Genomic DNA, 23,026 nt, shown 5'->3' on the forward strand with positions numbered 1-23,026 from the left:
CAGAAAGCGGGCTTTATGTTTAAAGTCTCTCTCCAGTCCCAGAGAGACTGCTCATATTTCCATCTGTGGTGAAATGCGGATTTATACTGTAGTCATAACAAAGCCTGAACAAGACTGACACTGCATAATAAAAGGGTTGGATGATCATTTGTTCTGCAGACATAGCTGTCCACAAACTGATGGATTGCTTAACTGTCTAATGTAACAGTGTATAGCATGTATTCATACATCGAGGGATTACCTAACTACACACAGAAGTAAATATACAATAAGGAAGAGCTGCGTCTGCCTTTCTGATGAGGAAAACTGACAAAGACGAGGCATTGCGGGTTCCCCAAAGGCAACACCGACCCCACGAAAGAGGGAAACTGTACTCTTCTTTCTGCTGAGTGTGACTTGGCCGAGTGTGTGCTTAAAAACTGTGTATCCACAAGGGTCGAGTTTTCAGTGAGAGTCGGGCGATATTTCATACCAAATTTAGAAAGAAAACACAGTCAAAGGTATCAAGTTGAGTTCATGACGCCTGGGAAGAAATCCTGTAATAAAATAACAGTTGTTTGCCTGCGAGGGATCTGAGAGGTTGTTTATAATGGGTCTGTGAACACTGATGAACTTTGACGCTATTTGATGACCACAAAAAACAAGACAGAGGAGCCACGATTTCAGGATTTAATTACGCCAAATTACAAAGAAATAAAACACACGATGCTTTCATTTCTTGAGAAGTTGATGTACAGACTTATAGACAGATCTTTCCTCAGCATCCGGAATATAAATAGTGTGGTGAATTTACAGATCAGCAATGGGCTTGTGTGGCCAATAAGGATGCTTTTCTTTGTCCAGCTTTGTTTCTGGGAATGTGTCATTCAGGTCTTCAATCGTCATCTGGTCAAATGGGATCATGTTCTTGAATTTTTCCAGCTGGGAAAGGAAGAAAAGATGATCAGGAAAAAGAAAAAAAAAAAACAAAACATGGCTCTAATAAACCCTACTAGGCCTTAAGTGGAAATGTCTCAGCAGATTTTTCTCTCCTTCAGAATAAAATGTGCTGCCAGTTTTCCAAGAACACCCAATACTCAGAAGGACTGGGTGCTACTGAATATCCACCTGAATCTGATAAATACAGAGTAAAGTGGTTGCCCCATGATTGGAAGGTCGGGGGTTCGAATCCACTGAACGGCTATTCTGAGGTACCCCTGAGCAAGGTACCGTCCCTACACACTGCTCCCCGGGCGCCTGCTCAGTGGCTTCCCACTGCTTCACTGAGTGAATGGGTCAAATGCAGAGAAAAATCAAGTAATTTCCCCACGGGGATCAATAAAGTATACATTATTATTATTATCATTATTATCACTGACTGGGAGAGAGTTGTTCTGGACTGCCAATTTATTTAATATTCCTCTGTCTCTGAATGTGTGCCAGCCTGAAATTAAACTGTGGCTGTCAGAGTTAATAATGTATACGTATATATACGTATACTTGTACTTCTGGGAGTATAAGTGTTGAGGAGGGAGTGGAGGCTGCCATTGCAACTTGGATAAATGCTATAATGATTACAGAGTATCTGAAGCCTGCCCTTCGCCTCAAACAGGTGGAGCTCCAAACTGCCTTTTCTGCTAATTAATTCTGTGATGTTAACGCTGTGCGCCCCAGTGCACTTTTTCCAGTAGTCACGTGTTGTCTCGGGTGTGGCTGTGATACTTTAACCTGATCTAACAGGTGCAAGGCAAGTGAAAATCCCATCATCACTTCCTGTGTTTCTGCTCCAGCTCCTGACAAACTGCTGCCAGGTACACCTAATGCAAAACCGAGTCAAGTAGATGCTAGCGAAAATAGCCTGCTGTTTGAGCTTAAGGAAAGATGGTGTTGAAAAAGTTAAATGTCACTTAACTTGTCCAAAAATAACAAATGAAAAGTATAAAGCTCACCTGTTTTTCATACTGAGCGATACGAGCCTTGGATGCTTCAACGTAGGCAGTGGCTGTTTTGTTCTGGAAGACAAGTAAACATTACAAGATGTTTCATCAAGTAAAAAAAAACAACAAAAAAACAACTTATATATAAGTTTTTTTTGTGTGTTCATTATCCGTGATTATGTTGTGCTTGACTTTTTTTATTTTTTCAAAATTAAACTTTGGATTTTGTCCTTCTCAGCTTTATGTTCAGCATGGGACACACATTCTTACATCCACCATCTTCAAACAGAGGCACTCACCGCTTCCTCCTCCTGAGCATTTATAATTGTTGTCTGAGTGTCTACAGGCTCCGGGACCTTCAGGGCACTGAACTGTGGGACACATTAAATATAAGATTTATACATTCAAGTAACTGGAAAAAAGGCCACAAGTACGCAAAATACACAAAGCACAGCTGCTGTTTTGCGTAAGTTTTTCCCAGTATTTTTAAGCACTGGTTCAAATGTTTCTGAAAAACTGTAACTAAATTAAATCTGGCTGCTGTTTTGGTTGAAACTTTAAAAAATGCTGGAAAAAACGAGTGCAAATTAAAAAGCACGGTTATTTTGCCAAAAGCCTGTAACTGGAAAATATCATTAATATATGTTAATGTAATATGATGTTAACATTTTACATTTCTTCATTAAAGCTATTGTAGAGGCACTACGACCCTGATTCTAAAAATGTTGGGACACTGTGTAAAATGTAAACAAGAACAGAATTCAAATTATATTTCATTTGCAATTCGTTGCTAATAAAACATCTAATTTTGTAACTAATTAGGTTAATTGGCAACAGGTCAGTTGCATGCTTGGTTATATAAAAAGCAGCTTAGAAGGGCAGAATCTCAAAAGGAAAGGTGGGCAGAGGTTCACCCATCAACAGACTTTTATTAAAAGTGGTAGATTTTTCATATTTGATGTTTCAAATACGTTTCTAGGTTTTACTATGAATAAAAAAAAGGAGCTTATAAGATTTACAAATCATTGCATTCTATGTGTATTTGCATGTTGCGTGGGTGCCAATTTCTTTTGAATCGGTACATTTAGTGCAGGCTTACCTTCTTTTCAAACTCATCCACCATGCCTGCTTTAGCCACAACAGATCTGTAGTAGCTCCAGTCAATAGCAGGAGGTTTCTCGGGTAGAGAGGTGAGTCTGTGAACACACAACAGCTAACTTACTGTCATCACAAGACATGTAAACAGACAAGACATGACAGAAGAGCCCCTCTTGACAAAATCTGCACACTTTCACAGGTGAATTCTGGGCATACTCATGATGCAATGCCAATAACAGATGCAGAGGTCGTCTAAATAAAGTTAATTACAGTTAACTAAATACTAAGAAATAATACCAAACATGTATGACACGGGTGACTTCACATCAGGCTATTTTATGGGTGCAATGCACCTTTGTAAAATGCTGGAACAGGGTTTGAAGACTGAATACACACTTGGCAGCAATGGCATCACTTCGTGTCTTCAGGTTGTTGAACATGGTCCTCTGGTTGGGCGGCACCCTCTCTGCGAAAGCCGCCCAGTCAATGGCCTTCAGTGCAGCTCGTCTCCCAGCCATGTTTGGGAATGTGTGAGCTGAAGAGGACAACAAGAGCGGAGACCGGTGTTTCAGATTAACTGGTGTTGGTCAAACAGAACGCAGGGACTGAAGCTGTCACAATTTCAGCTTTAAATTTGGATTCCTGTGCTGGTTGTTTTTAATGCTACACTTCAGTCATCAGAAAGATACTAAACTGAAATCTGAATAGATTATAGATTCTTCTAAATCTGAAAACAAATAAATATATTCCAATGAAAAAGTTATACTGGTTTTCATAAGAAACATATTTACATTTGCTTGACTCATTTAAACATTCTTCTCCTAAAAGTGAAACTCCTACAAATACCTCTGTTCCCAACTTTCAGGTGACAAAGTTATACTGAGGCCATTTAGTAAATCCAGCAGCTTTTTAACATCAAAAGAAGGCTCTGCGCTGCTGCAGACATTAGTAAATCTGACCCTAAATGTTCTTCCTTCTTTAAAATGCCAGCCTTTGTAATAAGGGATATTTTTCACAGGCTTTTCTCATTTAAAACCCCATAAAACAACAGGGTTGGAACGCAGCGTGGCGTTTTGTAGTCCATCTTCAACACGGCGGACAACCGGAGTCACATTGTTAAGGAGAGACAAATGTAAGGCTGTTCTCTTTTCCTAAGTCCTGAGAAATTCTCCTATTCACTTTTCCTTGTAAGAGTTTAGGAAAAGAGATTAGGACTAGGATACAGGAGGTACTTTTGGAAAGCATTCCAGGTGTAGGTGTGTCACAGGTTAACCGGGTTGACTGTCACAATGACAGCTAACATTGTGATAACATATCGGCTTGTGATTTATGTTACAGAAACACAAAGGTGCGCGACCGGACAGAAGGCTTTTTAATATTTATTTATTTGTTTTTAATTAAAATAATGTAATCGTTGTCTGAAGATAATTTTCATACTGATTATCACCTTACAATCAATAACGATGCTGCTTTAACTTTCTGGGTAAAGTATTGCTCAGTGAGAGCCATTAAAGGGTTGTTTTTCTTCACAGATTGTTTTTTATTTATTATTGTTGTTTTTGTTAAAATGTCCCATCCTACAGCTAACGCAATGTGCCTTCAGTCTAATGAACTTAAAACGTAGCTAAACATTAGCAGCATAAGCATCCCGAGGTTAGCACGCAGTAAACACAGTTTATACGTTGCTGTCGTTTTATTTTTTTAACATTTTGTGAACAACTTTGAAAAAGCTGTCCAAGATTAGACTCTGGCGATTAGTTTTAAGGTTTGTTTTGATAAATCTGAACTTCATGTACATACCAACTCCGCAGGGACAGACCGCCGACAGGAAGCAGAAGACGGTCTTCTTCTTCTTCTTCTACATATATATTGGCGGTTGGCAAACAACTGAAAGGTGCATTACCGCCACCAACTGGTATGAAGTGTGGTCTGGAACGTCGCTAAAAAAAACAACAACCCAAAAACCCAAACAAAAATATAAACCTGATAACTTTTACTTCCCGATTCCGTTTGCAATAAATCAATAACATCCATTTTGATTTTTATGTTACTAAGGTTTTGGATCAATTGTCTCCTCTCGATTTGATATTTCTGACAATGCAATATGACATGTTCTGTAGTTTCCTCTTCCCCACAGTAATCACATTTCCCGGTATTATGTTTCCCTTACATGTTACCACTCCATCCCTCCAGATTGGATAACCATACTCCCTTTTCATACCATTCATCCTTCTAATCATTGACCAGCCTGCCATGAACAAATACCTGCCAATGAGTCTGATACTAATGTAAGGTCAATTGCTAATTCTGACCCTGTTATAAAATTCACTCTTGTATCACTTCCATCATTTATGGAAGACGGTCAAACAGTTTAACCGCCTATATGGCTTAAAATTGCCATCTGCTGTTTGGTGTGTGTAACGATCGCGAAGAAGGACAAAGGACAAATAGTACAATGAAACAGAAATAAGAAAAAAAAATAGAATTCAACTAAACATAACATTCAATGCTAAAATTAATTATTCTGATAATAAATGCAAGTAAATAGCTGTAATTTGGCATGAATGTGCTTTACTAATTTTTCCAGCTTTACTCTAAAGAGCTGAATGAAATGAACCACAAACCTGGTAATTTTTACAATAAAGTAGAATTAGTTAAATTTTTAGCTGATTTCAAGCCAAAATAAACCAATGAGAGGCTTTTCTAATAATTAATAATCTTTCAGAGACCTGAAAACAAAACACTACAAGAAGAAATACTGGTAAAATGAGAAACTTTATTTCACAACTGTTACATTTTTTTGTATTACGATGCTTTAGTAGAGATTGGGGGAGGATGAACTGGTGACACCTCTGGGATAACAAATCTTTTTGCTGAATATGATCTCAAACTTCACACCAACATCAAAAGGATCAACATACTGCAAACCAGAATGCATGTCAGTAATGCATCACACAGTGAAATCAGTCTTAAACCCCACACCTTAGAGGCGAGGCTCTCCCAATCAAAACCTCGTTTTTTTGGATTTTCCAACTAGAGCCTGAATAATCTTTGTTACTCACCCCATATTAACAAAGATTATTCTTTGGTAATATGGGGTGAGCTCTTATGGTCCCAGCACAGCATTTCAGTTGGGTTGAGGTGTGGACTTTGGACCACTTGATATGTTTTTTCCTTTTTCAGCCACTCTGTTGTAGATTTACTTATGTGTTTGTCATGGACTTTAACATTTGAACTGAGCCCCGTAGAGTCTGAGATGTAGCTCCTGTTTTGTTAGTTTTAGTTGTGTTTTTTTTTTTTTTTTTTTTTTTTTAAAACAGTGTCACTGAGCATTGCATTGCCTGACCTTGGGGTGTATTTGCTGGGGAAGAGTGTAAGATTGTTAGCATACAACTGAATGCTCCACACCAGAAAACTGCCAAAACCTCATGAGGTGCTCATGCTGGTTATAAAAAAAAAACCCAAAAAATCTTAGTAGCATTTCACATAATCTGAACATGTGGATAACTGAATACTAATCCGCTCTGGACTGCAGTGAATGATTGCACAGACAAGACAGACTGACATGGTTAATGATAAGAGGACAGCTGAGTTACAAAGAAAAATGTTGAACTTTGAATTTAATACTGACTACATACATTCCTAAAAATGTCCAGATTCGCCGTTGTATAGTGTAGGCTGCTCTGTTGTATCAGACAACTGTGCATTTCTTCTGACAGTCTGAGTGATAAGTGATGACTATCAGAAGATCACTGTAGTCCTGGAATACTCCAAGGGGAACACAAGCCGACAATCAAAATTTGGGTGAATATGCTTTGACTTTGGTTTCATGAGCCTGTGGTGCATCATGCACAGAGTTAACATTTGACATGAATGAAATCAAAGATTGCAATCCTGAATGAACTGAAATTAACCACTGACATTAACTTGGAAATGATTAACCCTGAATATACATGCACATCAGCCAGTGAGGGTGAGTGGAAGTAAAAGATTACAATTTTATTTATATAGCACATTTAAAAAAAAAAAAAAAAAAAAAAAAACCAACAACACACACACACATATGCCAAAGTGCTTCACAGAATGAGTTAAGAGCAATAATAAATACAAATATAAAGCACAAAATACAAATAAAATGTACTAACAGGCGGGTGACATAACTAGCCAATAATACACCAGGCATAGTAGGCACTAGTGAAGTCCACACACAATGCTGAAGGTTTAAACATTAGTGATAAAGAAAACAAAGATTACACATGAAGTAAAAAAATCCAACCAGAGTAAACCAGCAGTCAGCAATATTTTTTTTACAAGACCCAGCATTTTGCAACCCAGATGTAGTTTCACTCTACTTCGATCCAGCTGTCAGTCAGCAGCTTAGTCCAATGCAGACACAGATTTCATCCTTGCTGCTCGGATCCTGTGCCCACAGTCTCAGATGTGTGAATGGACTCAAACACAGCCATACGTGGAAATCATGCTCCGCAGCTTTACTGCAGTGGTGCCGGTAAGTTTGTGACTAATTTTTAGCACATGTGCAATACTGAGCAGCATAAAGATTCATTTTTTAGGTTTTTATTGCATTGGCTCTTCAAAACGATCATTTTACTTGCATTAGTCATTTTATGCCCCGATTGTTCTTAGCCTTTAACAGTGAGACTGAGCTTGATTACTGTGCACTGGTGCATGTTTAAATCATTTATTTATTTATTTGACTTAAAGGTAAATATTTAAACAATCTGTTTTGGAGAAAGGAAGGTTCAGGGTTTAAGTAGTCATCATCATGGGCTCATCCGATTAGAATGAGAATAAGCAGTCAATTTACAGGTTTTGTCATTTTATTGAATAATGGGTAAAGGCAGGAAAGACACATGGACTGTTATCTCTAAAAAGGACAAAGTATGATTTAAGTAACTCAAAATGATACATGAACTCAGGAGACTCAAAGAGAAACTCACCTCAGCTGCTGCCCCATGTGGGAGTGAAGAAAGAGTGAGGGGTAGGTGAGCGCAGTCCTTATATAACGAGTGACAGGTAAGTGCAATTAAGGCCAAGCACCACACCCAATAAAAGGTGAGGAAAAGAAACAAGGTGCATCTGGTGAAGTGAATGTGCTGAAAGGTGAGCCTTTACAACAGCCGCCCCCATATTTCTACTGAGAAATATGTTCAAAGGATTAGAGATGCTCTTTTTCACGAAGCGGGGGCAGAGGAATCAGACATGCTACAGGTCCAATATAGGTTCAGGGGCCAGACAGTTCAGGGGGCCGACCATGTATCCAGCGGTGGCGGCAAAGCAGGTCCACATGCCGTCCACATGCCAACCACGTGGGATGCAGCGGCAGGCCCAGACCTGCAGACCATCGGGCAGTGTGCGGGGCTTGGCAGAGGCAGGACCAGGTGATGCAGGAGCAGGCAGCGCTCTGACCACTGGCGGAATGGCAGCCACAGGTGGTGGAACTGGTGATAGTGGCACTGCCGGTGACGACATAGGTACTGCTGATGGTAGAGTATGAGGTGGCTCAATGAATTCAGAGCCATCAGCGGACACAAGGATGTGCAGGAGCGGTTCTCCTAACCCTGAACTGGAAGATGTGAACAAACATTGGGCATGCGTGGAACTGCTCTGGGGTTGGAAGTCTGTGATTGGACATTGGGGTGTCCATCCTAAGCGGGTTTTTACTGCTGCAGGAGATCCAAATGGTCCATGTCTAACTGGTGCAATAGGCGTAATAAGGTGGGTATGATCAGAGCCTATGAGCAGTAGTTGAATTGAAATTAAATTGAATTGAATAGTGGAGCTGCTTTGTTAATAAAGGTTAATGGGATACCTTGAAGATGCTTGTATCTCCGTTGAAGAGAGGATATGGGGTAGGTGTGGTCTGAAAGTGCTAAATGACTTTTAGCGAAGGCATTATTAATTGTGTAATTTTTCTCTGGATGTGCGATGGGAGAAATCTGGAAACTTACAGAAGAACCTTGAATAGTTTCAACTTCTTGGACAGTTCTTAGTGATAATTTTTCAGCTTTCCCAGTTAGGTGGAGATGCTGAGCTGCAGATGTCAGAAGCATGGTACGTTGGGAGCCATCATCAAGTATTGCATATGTTTCCAGGGTTCTTTTGCCATTACGCAGGCGCACTTTCACAACCTTTAATAGTACACTAGGACAATCGCTAGGTCTATCAAAGTACAGTATCCTCACTACAGGTTTATTAATTTTACTCATTTACAGGTTTTGTCATTTTATTGAATAATGGGTAAAGGAAGGAAAGACACATGGACTGCGATCTCTAAAAAGGACAAAGTATATTTTAGTAACTCAAAATAATACATGAACTCAGGAGACTCAAAGAGAAACTCACCTCAGCTGCCGCCCCATGTGGGAGTGAAGAAAGAGTGAGGGGTAGGTGAGTGCAGTCCTTATATAACGAGTGACAGGTGAGCGCAATTAAGGCCAAGCACCACCCCCAATGAAAGGTGAGGAAAAGAAACAAGGTGCATCTGGTGAAGTGAATGTGCTAAAAGGTGAGCCTTTACAACAATCTCCTCATTAATGACAATTACGACCTGTGGATTCCAGCTGGGTATTATCGGCAATAATATCACTAAAAAACTCACAGGTCGTACCATTTGATCTCCGAACCCTGTGTTCTATATCAGGGCTCTTCACGTGGACAATCCTCCTCAAAACCCATCACTGACCATCAGCTATGTCCACGGCACCTCCTCTTTCTCACTACTACCCCTGACTGTGAGCCAGAGTCTGGATGCAACTGCCCAACGCTGGCCTGAACGGGAAGCTGTGATCTTTGTGCAGGATGGCATCCGAAAAACGTTTGCACAGTTTCAACAAGACGTACGTGATTTCATCCATTTAGCTTTTGCTTTTTCATGCATTTGACCCTTACACGTTATTTATATGTATTTAGTTATTGTTTTAGTGGTTGACGATCTGACGTTTTAATCATATTAATATGGGCTTTTCCCATTAAGATCCAAGATGTAGGACCTTTACTCTCAGTGGTCACTTAGCATAAGAATCTGGTTGATTGTTAAACCCGATTACATAATTTTAAGAAAAACATGGACATAAAATGTGGTTCCTGGAAAGTATTAACCTGGTTTGATAGTGACTCTCTGTGCACCATCTGTAGTTTGTCTTTTGAAGACATTAAAAAATAGCTGTGTTAAAAAGCCCATCTTACTGACATCAGAAAGAGACTTAAAAACAAAAAGAAAAGACAGAAGAAGCTTTTTTAAGTTTGCTGCTTTTTACCACAGAACCCTGTTAATAATTTTTAACTTTTGAAAGTGTTGTGTGTATTTATTTATTTTTTTGCCATTTTCTTTTTGTGCAGGTTGACAAGGCTGCTGCAGGCCTCCTTGCTCTGGGGCTGAAGCGAGGCGATCGACTGGGAGTCTGGGGGCCAAACGCATATCAGTGGATCCTTTTCCAGTTTGCTTCAGCCAAGGCTGGAATTATACTGGTTAGTACAGGAGCTGTGTACATGCCCTTGATACAGCTTTTACAGCACCGTAGCTTGTGTTGTCAAACACAGTCAAATGTAAGTGACAAGGACATTGAACCTGGCAGATGCATAGAGGAGCTGTTATGTAATCTCACAATTTTATGCTCACCAGCTCAAAAATAATCTGTCATCATCACCTATAATATAATGTGCATGATCAGACACCTTTCTCACTCACTATGTGTTAACAGACCTCTCTGCATTAGATCATACTTGTTATTAATCTCTGGCTCTCTTCCACAGCATGTCTTCTATCCTGTCTTCCTTCTCTCATGTGAGGGAGTTTTTCCTTCCTACTGTCGCCAACCTGCTCGCTCATAGGAGGTCGTATGATTGTTGGGTTTTTCTCTGTATGTATTATTGTAGGGTCTACCTTACAATATAAAGCATCTTGAGGCAACTGTTATTGCGATTTGGTGCTCTTTAAATAAAATTGAATTGAATGATATGGTATGATTTCTGTAGTCTTTTGAAAAAAGACAGTGAAGCTTTGCATGGATCGAACTTTTATCTTTGAACTGTTATCTTTGCAGGTGCCCTTGAACCCATCCTATCAGGTAAAGGAAGTGGAGTTCACTATACTAAAGGTACAGTCAGTTGGCCCTATTGGGACAATAGCCTGAAATTGAATAGAAATGTTTAGCCTGCTTACAATTTCTATGCTGCACTTCCATTGGTTACTGATAATTTACTGGATTATTCAAGCGTAAAGGAATTTGAATGTATTAAAACAGATTTGTTGCATCTAGGTCCAGTGTAAGGCAGTGGTATGTCCAACCAGCTTTAAAACCCAGAGATTTTGTGAGATGCTGAGGGAGATTTGCCCAGAGATTGGCACAACACCAGGAGGCAAATTTAAAAGCTCCAGGTTAGTCAGATTCAAATATCCCTCCTCTGCTGATATTAAGGGACTATGAAATCTTTTTAACTTATCACTCTAAAAAAAAAAAAAGATAGCGTTGAAGCTATTTAGGATTTGAGACAAAGATATGGTCATGTTTTTTTTTTTTTTTTTTTTTAGGTTGCCATACTTGGAAATGGTGATTGTGACCGACACCAGACAGCCAGGGATGCTCCACGTAGATGATGTGATGCAAGCAGGGGAGAGTCGGCACCACAAAGAGCTGATGGATCTGCAGAGCAAGCTTTCCTTTGATGACCCCATCAACATTCAGTTTACATCAGTAACATTCAGTGTTTCAACTTTTTCCAGGGCACACATGTATCATATTGACCTGTAACAACAATTAGAGCATTGAAAATGATCTAATAATCATTCTGGTCATTGATTTGTATAAGGGTACGACTGGGAACCCAAAAGGAGCTGTGCTTTCCCACCACAACATTGTAAATAATGCCTACTTCCTGGGCCTCCGCGTCGGTTATGGATGGAGAGTAAGTTCATGTACGTGTTACTAACAAGAAGAAAGCACAAATAATAGTGAATTACTTCCTTATCTCTATTCACCATCAGCCTCGGGTGCGAGTGTGTGTGCCTGTTCCATTCTACCACTGCTTTGGCTCCGTGCTTGGAGGAATGAGCATGGCAGTTCACGGCATCACGCTAGTTTTTCCTTCCGCAGCCTACAACAGCTGTGCCAATTTAGAGGCCATTCAAAGTGAAAAGTACAGCACCACTCATCTTCACTATCATAAGTGTCCAGCTGTACAAGAATAAGCACTTTCACAGATTACCATCCATGTTTTTTCTTTTACTCCAGGTGCAATTTTGTGTACGGTACCCCCACCATGTTCACTGATCTGCTAAGCCAAGATTTACAAAAATATAATTTGTCTTCAGTTGAAGCTGGTGAAATACCAAAAGACACGACGCCAAATTTAATGGGTTAAATTTGGTGTCATGTCTACCCTTCATATTTGCTACTGCATTTTTAGGGGTCATGGGAGGTTCTCCGTGCCCTCAAGAGATTGTGAGAAGACTGACAACAGACATGAATATGAAGGAGATAACAGTGAGATGATACCTCTTCAGATAACACTAAAACTTACAGGAAAAGCACGTACCAGCACATAGCAACATATGCAAATCATTTTTCCCCCCAGTTATGCTATGGAACAACTGAAAATAGTCCTATTACATTTCTTGGGTTTCCAGAGGACAACGATGAGCTGAAGATGAACACCGTAGGATGCATCCTGGGTCACACTGAGGTATAATTTCTTTCCCACACAAACCTTCATCTACACATCCGTCTAACACAGTGACACGTGGTATTTTTGCATGCCTTAACCTTAGGCTAAAGTGGTGGACCCCACTACTGGGGAGATTGTCCCTCTTGGGGCCTCAGGTGAGCTGCTGATCAGAGGCAGCTGTGTGATGCATGGGTACTGGGATGAGCCAGAGAAAACCAGAGAGGTGATCTCCCAAGACCGCTGGTACAGGACTGGGTAAGGTGGAGTTTCACATATGTCCCTAGATACAGAACTGTTGAGTAGAGGGCAGTGTGGGAAGTGTAGTTGTTGTCTGTACAGTGACACAGCCAGTCTGAACAGTCTGGGATACTGCTCCATTGAAGGACGCATAAAGGATATGATCATTCGAGGAGGAGAGAACATCTATCCAGCTGAGATAGAACAATTTCTCTACAAGCATCCCAAAGTAAAGGAAGTGCAGGTAAGATTAAACCACTCGGGGGCAGCATATCAGTACTAAGTAGTGTCTCTGTGTGGGTATAGAGCTTAAATATACTATTTTGGTTGTTGTAAGCAATAAGCAGCCTCTGAGAATACACATTAATCAGCTGTAGTGTTCGGTATAAACTGCAACTCTTCCTTCCCGTGCTTTCAGGTGGTTGGAGTGAAAGATGAGCGGCTGGGCGAGCAAGTTTGTGCTTGCATCAAGCTGAAGGAGGGTCAGAGTTCAAGTGCAGAAGAGATAAGAGCTTTCTGCAAAGGCCAGGTAGGAAGAGATAAAACATAAGACTGCTTGCACCTGTAACCACTTTAAATTGAATCATGACTGTCGCTTGCCCCCTCTTGCCTTTAGATGTCTCACTTCAAGATCCCACACTATGTGTTATTTGTGGACAGCTACCCTCTCACGGTCTCTGGAAAGGTAGGAAACGTTCACACCAACATACCATCTGTTTCCAGCATGCATGTATTTATATACTTATATAATGCATAATTAATATGAAATTAAATGTTTTTCTAGATCAAGAAGAACATATTAAAGGAAACAACAGAGAAGAAGTTGGGCCTTTAATTTTGTGTCCACGGTTGGAGAGCACCTGAAATGCAGTGGAAATTGGAACATTTCCATGTTCTTTTTAAATTGTAGTTGTGGGGTGCTATATAAATAAAAAATTATTACATTGTTGTTGTTGTTGTTTTTTAAACCAACCATAAAACTTTCTTAACCAAACTATGAAACTTAAGTTGCTGAACTGTTGTTTTTTTTTTTTTAAAAGATCTATGACAACACCAATATTTCACTGAATTAAAAGAAAAATTGTACCATTGTGCAGTGTGACAAAAAGAACAAAACAAAACAAAACACCTTTGGGAAAACGATGCTTTGGAAAAGTAAAAGTAAGCACTCTTTGTGCTGTGTAATCATGAAGCTCCTTCTTTAAACCACTACCACCCTTCTAACCTGGGACACTGTTGAATGGATGGTAGTAATGGTGCTTTTCTATTCAGTTTGTGCACTCAACGTTTTTTCTTATTACTAGTCTCATTTACACAGATGTTCAAATTATTGCTCATTTTCTATGTCGAACAATTTGTAACCTTGTAACATTCTCACTCCTGATGGATGCGCTGGGTTCAATATCTTGCTTAAGGATACTTCAACACAAAAGCTGAAAGAGCCAGAGATCAAACCATCAACCTTCTGATTAGTAAACGAAACCTCTCTATATCTTGATTCACTACTACTGTGTACATTTCAAAAAAAACAGAAAACATAACACATCCATCATATCAATCTTTATTTAAACAATTTGATATTATAATACAATGGGCTTAACCACTGTACAATAGTAAAACCCATTATCTGAACACATGCCATACAGAATCTGAAATAAATAGGACCTTATTGCCAAATGTCAATATCCAGAAAGTGGTAGGCAAAATTGTCATCTATACAAGCTATACACCAACTGTAGAACCAATTTAAGTAACAGGCTCCTATTGTGCCCCAAGTGGCATCAAATGATCAACTAACAATGAATACAAGTCTTTGTGTGAGCCTTTAGGGTGCAAAATGGTGACGCTGAGGAATTAAAGATATGTAAGTGAGGGGATGCAGAGCCAAATATGTAAAAATGTAAGTATTGTCAAAATAACATTATAGTTGTTGTTATTAATGCACCATAACTCCAGATAAAACTGAGGGAAAAAAATAAATAAATTAAAAAAAATCCTTGAGTCAGTTTTAAGCAGTTTGATTTGTATGAGCCAAAAATGACACCCATCAATAATTAATAGCTGCTAACTCCTAACATGTCACAATGAGGTAATAAGCCTGGAACGACACAAAAAAAAAATCAATACATTAAATATTATAAAAAGGCAATACTGTTCTCTTGAAAAAACGTCAGTGGACGTCCGCAGAGGAATACACTCGACAGCAGCAGAAACCTGTAAATTCAGGTTTAACCCAGAGGGGAGAACAAGCTGATATTTCCACAAGCACTCCAGACATCAGCCAGTAACAAGAGGAACAACTGCAGCACGGCTACATGGCTTTAAACAGTCAACATTCATTTCGGTCATTCTTCAATTTAAACACATGCAAGAAAAAAAGTATAAGAATAAAATAAAATCACATAGGGAAATTTCACTTTAAAGTATACTGTGAGATAAATTAGTTAATGTGAACATATCCCTTTTCTAAATATAGAACAATCTAAACAGAAATTAGTTTAACTGTGCAATGCAATGAAACAGAAAAGGAAGGAAAGTTCAAAGGAAGCTGTGGTCTCTCATAGACCAGTTGTCAAGGATGAGTCTTCATACGAACTGTGGAATCACCTAGGTAACCGTGCCAGTTCAAAGTTGACATCTTAAGGTCAAAACATTGCAGTGACATTCATTCAAGCACAGTGCAGTACAGCTTTAGGCACAAGCAAGAAGAGAATGTAGTAGGAACACACACCAGTCAGCCACAACATTAAAACCACTAAAAGCTGATGTGAAAAATGATGATCACCTGGTTACGAAGCACTGTTCTGCTGCAAAGCCCCAGGTACTAAGCTTAACCCCATGGCATATCACTCCCTGATGGTAGTGCCCTTCCTGCTGGAGGAGAACACACCCAGCCACACTCCAAAACAGCTCCTAAACTGCCTGAGAAAGAGTATAAGGCATTGATCTCCAGAGTCCCCAGCTCCCAAACTTACTGAACATCTGTGTGGGAGGCACCAGAAGCATCTGCTTCCCGTGCTCCCCAGACACCACAGCCCCTCTAGAAGCCCACCGGGTCCATGCCCCGATGGGTATATACACAATATAGGAAAGTGCTTTCAATGCTTTTTTGGCTGACTGGTGCAAATGACTGCACCTACTCACAGATGCACTTAGAGCTGCAAAACAGACACAAGCCTCTCTTGCACACACCGAGCTAAAAAATTCACACATCACTCCAGCTCTGTGTACACACACACACACACACACACACACACACACACACACACACACACACACACACACACACACACACACACACACACACACACACACACACACACACGTGCAGTTCCTGTGTTCCCAGACTGTGTTGAGGAGATAAGAGTTTCTTTAGAGCTTTCTGTGGCTTGAGGAGCCCCTCAATCACACACTCAAAGGCAGCATGCCCGGTGGAGACAGGGCTCTAGATGGTGTCATGGAAGTCAAGGTGCTGGGGTCCAATCCATTAACAGTGCTGCAGATGTAAAAAGACATACTCAACATCAGCAAAGATATACACACAGCCGGGGCGTCCGATTTTAACATCAAACTAAATAACAGAAGGACAAACAGACAGGGAAAGGAGAAAAGCACATGCTAAAAGACTTACGTTTTGTCGAAGTAGGTAGTATGTAGTGAGTGAGAGAAATTGGTGGCATTGCTGTTGAGAAGCATGCTTTTGTCTGTGGAGTAGTTTTTTCTTGCTGCCTGGTCTTTGGCAAAGTTCCTACAGGCAGCAAGTTTAGACTCCAAAGCCTAATGACAAAACAGGAAATCTCAAATTAGCATCATCATAATTATATTTCCTTTTAGCGTCGCTGAAAAGACTTGCTCCTCAGTGCAACATGTGCAGAGCTGTTAAAATGTAAAGCCAAAACAGAAAAGTGAGTAACACCTACCCCGACTTTTCTCAGAAGGTCGCCAACAATGTTAAGAGCTGAGATTCTTGCAGAGGGAGTTAGAGATGAGCTACCGCAGCCGTTGGTCAGTGCTAAAACATATAAGCCAGAGTTAACACTCATATTACAACTTTTACTAAAACAAGAGGAAAATGGAGTAGGAATAATTCTAACCTTTGGGGCTGATAAAAGAGTGCTCTATATTCTTTCCTACAGGTGTTGCTGGGAGGGATAAAGAGGCTTGTACAGCTGAATCAATCTTGTCTATGTCTAAAGTGGGTGAGCTGGGTGCTGACATCCTGTCTGTGGTCCTTTCGCGCACTGCCAGCTCCTGCCTCAGGTCTAAAGAAGGAAAACAAAAAAGAGAGAAAGTTAAGAAACACAGATTCTTGCACAAATGATGCACGGCCCAGAAAGGGGAAGAATGCATTTATGTGGGCTTTATCTTTACCTCGTGCTTCATCTTTCAACCGCTGCACAGATACAAGGAGAGACTCTTTCTCATCCAGCTCACTCTCCAGAAAGGCATTCCTTTCGATTGCCTGGTTCAAACGGGTCTCAAAGTCTTCAAGAGACACTATTGTAGCCCTACACAAACAGTGACAAGTATTTTATGAGTGCTGACATGTTTGAGGTAAATGCTAGAATACAAACAGAATTTGCACATTGCACGTCATTCTCACCTCTTTGCTCTCTCGAGGTCATCGTTGGCCTGTTCAAGCTCTCTGACATATTTATGGAGTTGATCCTTGATGCTGCGAGTCTGTCCCAGGTCGTCCTCTAGCAAAGAGATCTGTTTATAACTCTGGGCATATTGCTGCTCCAGCTTTTCCTGGAAGACATGGAAAATGTGCAGATAAGAGAATAGTGAGTCTATAAAGAGAAACAAGGACAACAAAGACGCTACTTGATGAGGAATCTAGTTTAAAAATAACATTTTATCCACTACAAAGATCAGCATCAGTCAAAACAAATCTCAGGACGATCACAAGGTTTCAAAGAACATTGTTGTCCGACAGTTGTTAAAGGAAGGCATAATTTATGAGCTCTCTGGTGCAGTTGTACAGTACAGTCACCAATGTGCATAACCAAACAAGCACACTGAAAACCGTGTTCATGTCTACTGTGATAAGAACTAGGCTTGCCTTGCAGTTTTCTATTTTCTTCTTCTTTATCCTGACATCCTATTAAGGAGTGCTGGAGGATTACCTAAGAAAACCCAGATTAACACCTACCATACAAATGAGGCATTGGACCTTGTGTGCAGGGTCCAACAAAGATCAGATAACCTCTTAGGTAATCACAAATGACTTTATTAGTGTCCTAGCCAAAGGTAAACGCTTAATGAAGATCAAAAAGGCCTGTTACCTTGAGGTTGGAAACCTCATTCTTTAGCCTCTCGTTTTCACTCTGTAGGTCTCGAAGACGTTGTTCAGCTTGACCAAGTTGTGCCTCCAACTCAGCTTCCAGTTCTCTGCTCCCCTCCTGGAACTCCTGCAACTCCTCTTGGGCTTCATGGCAACTAAATGGCAAAAATACAGAGAGAGTGGGTAAAACCATAAACGGTCATTGTGATAAAAGCTTTCCTGTTCGTCATCCCCCATTCAGTTCTGCACAGCTAACCGGCTGAATGACCGTGCCTATAAGCTCTAGAAAACTGACAGACCTTTGTCCTGCAAGCTGAGCCAAGCCAAGCATGTTCTAGCAGCTTTCTACCCCACTAATGGCCAGAAATAAACCTGTATGAAAGCCAGTTACAGGTTCGTATTTGTAGTCTGGCCTCTGTCAAAGAGGAAATAAGGGTTCAGCTCAGCATTGTCGAGTTAAGCATTCTAAATATACAGCTCTGAAGAGACAGCTGAACTGTGACAGTAGCTGGTTCAAAAATAGGTGAGAAGAACGGGCATGCTGCCATGCATCTTCAGAGTGGAACAGGTTAAAGGTCACAAGCAGGAAAAAAAAAAAACAGAGGAGGATAAAAGTTATGAAACAGGATGTTTTTACACACTAAATATTGCATAAAATAGTAATTATTTGTAAATGCATTTATGTAAAGGTAGAAAAGAGAGGAAAAGGCTTCTTAATATAATTTATTTTTTCTCCTGCTGAGCTGACACTTGGTAACACTGGTCAGCTGACTCTGTGCTGGGATAATGCCCTCACAGTGGCTCCACAGAGCACTGAAATGCATGAATCAGTTGTTGTGTGTTCCACACATACCAGCATCACACATGGTGCTTGATCAGCACACACAGGGCCCTGTAACATAACTATGTAACCGTAATAGATTAAATTGGCCAATAGTATTCCATACATCAGAATGAAAAACGTTCTACTAATGATAATGATAAACAATGTCGTGGTTGCCTTGTAAATAAACTCAAAATAAAAAGTTTAAAAATATCACTTCAGTGGAAGGATATTCTGAGAAAATGCATGCCCTAAAAACTGCAACACACTGGCAAATCTACTTGAAGCCGCTTTTCTTTCCATGCACTGATGTTTTTTTCCACCATGTGCCCACAGGAATGTCTCAAAGTAAGCAGGACTTTAACCCCTGCTGTGCACTTTTACACTTCTTCTCATAGACTGTACGTCCACAAATAGGAAAGGAAGACTTAACAAATGTCAAATGACACTCTTAAGTGACACTAATGCCTATCCTGTGGCCTGTGTCATTTCCTATTGAGTAAACCATGAAGTGTGTCAGTGCTGATTTCATTAATCTTTTCTGGCCATTTGCCTTATACGGCTAAACACAGGCTGTATGGAAACTTTTGGCACAAAGTTATTATGTAATCACATCTTTCAAAACTACTGCGCAAACCACATACTCAGCAAAACAAAGCAGCTGCTTATTATGCAAGGATGAGCATCTACTGTCCCCAAAAGCTGTTTTTCATCTTATGCTATATTTGAAGAATCGCTGTCATTCGATTTTCAACTCCGCTTTCTTTCTTTTTACATGTTATGTAACCTAATTTTGGCTTAATATCAAACTGAAATGAAAAACTCAGAGCACAACAGGCCTGTTCTTTGAAGAAATTAAGCCATACACACCAACTCATACCATAAATAAATTCAGCCATGCATTGCTGTCAGATGAGACACAAATGCCACCTACCTTTTCTTATATTTGAGGGCTTGGGACTTCCAGTAATCAACCTCATCATCCTTTGATGAAAATTTGGGAATCATCTCTGTGTCCATGTCAGGGCAACCTGAGGATTGAAGGCACATTTGTATTACATTTACAGATTTTTTTCAGTTAGATTAAAATTTTTAACGAAAAGCTAAACTAGTAAATGGACAGCACAGCAGTTTTGCCATTTGCATCCTCTGACATGTTAAATCAAGCGGAGCACATTCCGTTCTTATCTCAGAGCAGAGCCACCATTAAACATTCTCCTCATTCATCACTGGAGAAGAAAGGCCCTATCTCAGCCACAGATCATCCTGACCGCGTAACCCTGTAGGATGAGGTCGTCTATCCTCAGTTACTCATAAATCAACAATGCTAAGAAAAAAAAAGCCAACTTAAATACAGTTTTTAAGCAATTACTTCCAAATACCAGAAATAATTGATAATAATTTGTGCTCAGTGTGCCAATGCCTTTATATACCTGGGAAAGCTTAAGTGTTATGTGCATTATATTATTACGTTTTAACCTCTTAGCTCGCTCAACTCATGCAACCTCAACATGACGAGTTCATTTGCTAAAAAGATCAACGTGTGAGTCCAGTTCTTACATTTTTCGCAAGTGGGTACGTTTTTCATCTTCCTTCCTGTTTGCAGAATTAGCACTTTAACAGGCAGTCATTCCTCTTTTCTGGTGAGCAATTCAACTCTGTGATGTATATGGACCTATGCAGCTGTTGTCAGGGAATCATTAAACACATCTGGAAAGAGCTGCTGTTAGCGTCATGTGTGGGTCTGGTGAAACAGCTGCCAAAACCAGCACTAGCACTGCTGTAGCCCCGGGAATATTTATAATCTGGCCCTGGCTTCTAAGGATTTCCTGCAGATAGGACCAGCAGCAAGTGGACATGACACAGGAAAACCCTGAGCTGAAATCAAATGTGCTCTGATTTTAAATAAATAAAGAGAATCTAGGGGCTTGCTTGGCTTGGGCCTGGGTGTTACTTCCAAGTCTAGACTCAGAGAGATGATGACTTTGACTGCAGTTTCCTTTACAGCATTCCTCAGAGATGCCGTCATGAACAGCTTCCCGTCTATAAGACCCTCACGTGTCAGCGCGCTGCAGACCATAATAACAAGGGGGTAACAGAAAGTAAGGGAAATTTTTCAAAGCTACCTCTGACAAAACATGCTGGATGTCAGGAAACCAGACACAACACTCTAGGGAAGTACCTAAAAAGTTTCTTTTGATTTACTAGACAAAGATCAAATACTACTCATCTCTCTCAATGCTAGGATACAGAGGCTTGAAAGCGATCTGGTGCTTTCTGCTAAATCTTGTAGCCCATCAAAGCCCTACACAGGACAATAACCCTAAGTCATATCCTGTACCAGGTAAAAGCAGAGACAGTCAGAACAGGATAGCTCCTGTTATTTTTCATTTCCTTTGGATAGCTCTCTGGTTCATCCCTGGATCTGTTTGTCTACTGCAACAACACCGCTACAGACATGGCCCGAATCCAGCAAAGATCTGGAAATTACAGACAAGGGAAGGCAAGTAAAGAGAGTGCTTCCTTTTCCACATTCTTGTCTCTGTGTCCTGTGTTGATGCTGACAAAGTCACTTTTCCCCCTCCTGTACAGAAAAATCCTACATTTGTCTTCAGATTACTTCTTGGAGTTTTGCTGGTTTGTATAGCTTTATAGGGTGTGGTGGCACAACCCCTGACCTGGGTCCATATTTTGGTCTCCATGTTATGGATTAGCCCACCATACAGACAAACATGTTTAATGAGACAAAAAAAAAAAAAGCTTAAAATGCAATAAAAAGCATGTGACCAAGAACCTCTTATTGATTATATGACGGCTGGTATTGATCTCAAATGTATCAAAAGGTCTAATTCAGCCCAGCAGCTACAGGCTGTGATTTAACGACGCTGATGATTTTTAGACGTTTGAACGTGTCGGTATCTGATAGTGGGAGGTATGACCGCACAGAGGCTCGGGCTCACGCCAAAAACTGTCGGCTCGCTCTCGCGTTACAAGTAAAAATGCAGCACACAGAACGAGCGGGATTTAAAGGCGTATGAAGCAAACATTTAAGGTGACACGTCTCGATATTTATCCCGAAATAACCATATAATCTTCGTAACGTTTAGGAGAGTAAAGTCTAAAAAAAACACACACACACACAAATACCTCGACAGCTGGTTACACGGACAGGTCAAACACTAAAAACGCGTTAGAGGTCAAATTTAAGAGATTTAAACGGCTACCTGCTCATGTCAAGTCGGTCTACTGTTGTCTTCCGTAGCAGCGAGTCACCTTCCAGCCGGTAAAACACCCAACGATAAGCAGAGCTCCTCTTTGCCGGGCCTCGGGTGATACTGACGTTTCCCAATGAGGTAACTGAGCTCTGTTTAGGAAATTGCCAACGCGTCTCCCGGAACCAACGTAAATTCCTGACAGGGGCGTACGTGATGACGTGGTTTCACGTTACATCACACGCAGGGCTGCTCTTGAAAAAGATCTTCGCGATTTAACCACACCACACCCTTTTTTCGGACTACGCTCGAGCTTCACAGTGACCTGAAGGGACTGAACCTCCACCAAACAATAACTTTTTTTTCTATTCCTTGAAATGTCGTCAAATAAATAGGCATGATTATCAAACCCATGCCTATCAATTAATTCAAGCAGAAAAACAACAACAAAAAGGGCAGGTATCAAACATTAAAAAAAAAATAAATTAAAAAACTTAAGTAAATAGCATGTAAAGAAAAAAATGTTCTTTTTCACACAAACTACATAAATTACTGCTAAGCTTAAAGCGATCTCAAACTTACAGTACATGGACAAATATCATTGATTATCTTGAAACGAACTAACAAATATATAAGATAACAAATATATGTGATAAAGATATCTTTGATGCTTCATCAGCTTTAGTTGTAAAACTGCTTAGTACTGTGATACCTTAGATTGGCCACTTGTACACCAAGTGATGTGGCCTTTTTTTAAATCTCAAATTAT

The 23,026-nt window shown here is 40.2% G+C and overlaps 3 protein-coding genes across 5 annotated transcripts; 1 reads left to right on the forward strand and 2 right to left on the reverse strand.

Annotated features, from left to right (window-relative positions):
* Positions 1–655: 655 nt before the first annotated feature.
* atp5pd (ATP synthase peripheral stalk subunit d) lies at positions 656–4,924 on the reverse strand. Its single transcript, XM_085157487.1, has 6 exons — positions 4,815–4,924; positions 3,411–3,549; positions 3,016–3,112; positions 2,216–2,287; positions 1,929–1,991; positions 656–921 (listed from the first exon to the last, which is right to left on the reverse strand). The coding sequence occupies exons 2-6, from the start codon at positions 3,530–3,532 to the stop codon at positions 790–792; spliced, it is 486 nt and encodes a 161-aa protein (XP_085013613.1). The 5' UTR covers positions 3,533–3,549; positions 4,815–4,924; the 3' UTR covers positions 656–789.
* A 2,174-nt stretch (positions 4,925–7,098) lies between these two features.
* On the forward strand, positions 7,099–14,478 carry LOC146519956 (medium-chain acyl-CoA ligase ACSF2, mitochondrial-like). 3 transcript variants are annotated; one of them, XM_085157484.1, is made up of 16 exons: positions 7,099–7,521; positions 9,676–9,871; positions 10,374–10,502; positions 11,078–11,131; positions 11,294–11,412; positions 11,566–11,728; positions 11,844–11,939; positions 12,019–12,170; positions 12,266–12,354; positions 12,441–12,517; positions 12,609–12,716; positions 12,802–12,953; positions 13,038–13,179; positions 13,354–13,464; positions 13,552–13,620; positions 13,720–14,478. In XM_085157484.1, exons 1-16 carry the CDS (start codon positions 7,400–7,402, stop codon positions 13,768–13,770), a joined length of 1,830 nt encoding a protein of 609 aa, XP_085013610.1. In that variant the 5' UTR covers positions 7,099–7,399; the 3' UTR covers positions 13,771–14,478. The 3 variants fall into 3 exon arrangements, with proteins under 3 accessions (XP_085013610.1, XP_085013609.1, XP_085013611.1); XM_085157483.1 differs by lacking the exon at positions 7,099–7,521 and adding an exon at positions 7,528–8,750; XM_085157485.1 differs by lacking the exons at positions 7,099–7,521; positions 13,552–13,620; positions 13,720–14,478 and adding an exon at positions 7,528–8,750 and having other exon boundaries at positions 13,082–13,179.
* A 1,740-nt stretch (positions 14,479–16,218) lies between these two features.
* Positions 16,219–22,443, reverse strand: ndel1b (nudE neurodevelopment protein 1-like 1b). The gene is made up of 9 exons (XM_085157486.1): positions 22,270–22,443; positions 19,980–20,076; positions 18,224–18,377; positions 17,539–17,687; positions 17,307–17,443; positions 17,030–17,197; positions 16,856–16,947; positions 16,567–16,712; positions 16,219–16,431 (listed from the first exon to the last, which is right to left on the reverse strand). Exons 2-9 carry the CDS (start codon positions 20,063–20,065, stop codon positions 16,341–16,343), a joined length of 1,023 nt encoding a protein of 340 aa, XP_085013612.1. The 5' UTR covers positions 20,066–20,076; positions 22,270–22,443; the 3' UTR covers positions 16,219–16,340.
* Positions 22,444–23,026: the final 583 nt, after the last annotated feature.

This window comes from Neolamprologus multifasciatus, chromosome 4 (genome assembly GCF_963576455.1).
Source record: "Neolamprologus multifasciatus chromosome 4, fNeoMul1.2, whole genome shotgun sequence".
Taxonomy (NCBI): domain Eukaryota; kingdom Metazoa; phylum Chordata; class Actinopteri; order Cichliformes; family Cichlidae; genus Neolamprologus; species Neolamprologus multifasciatus.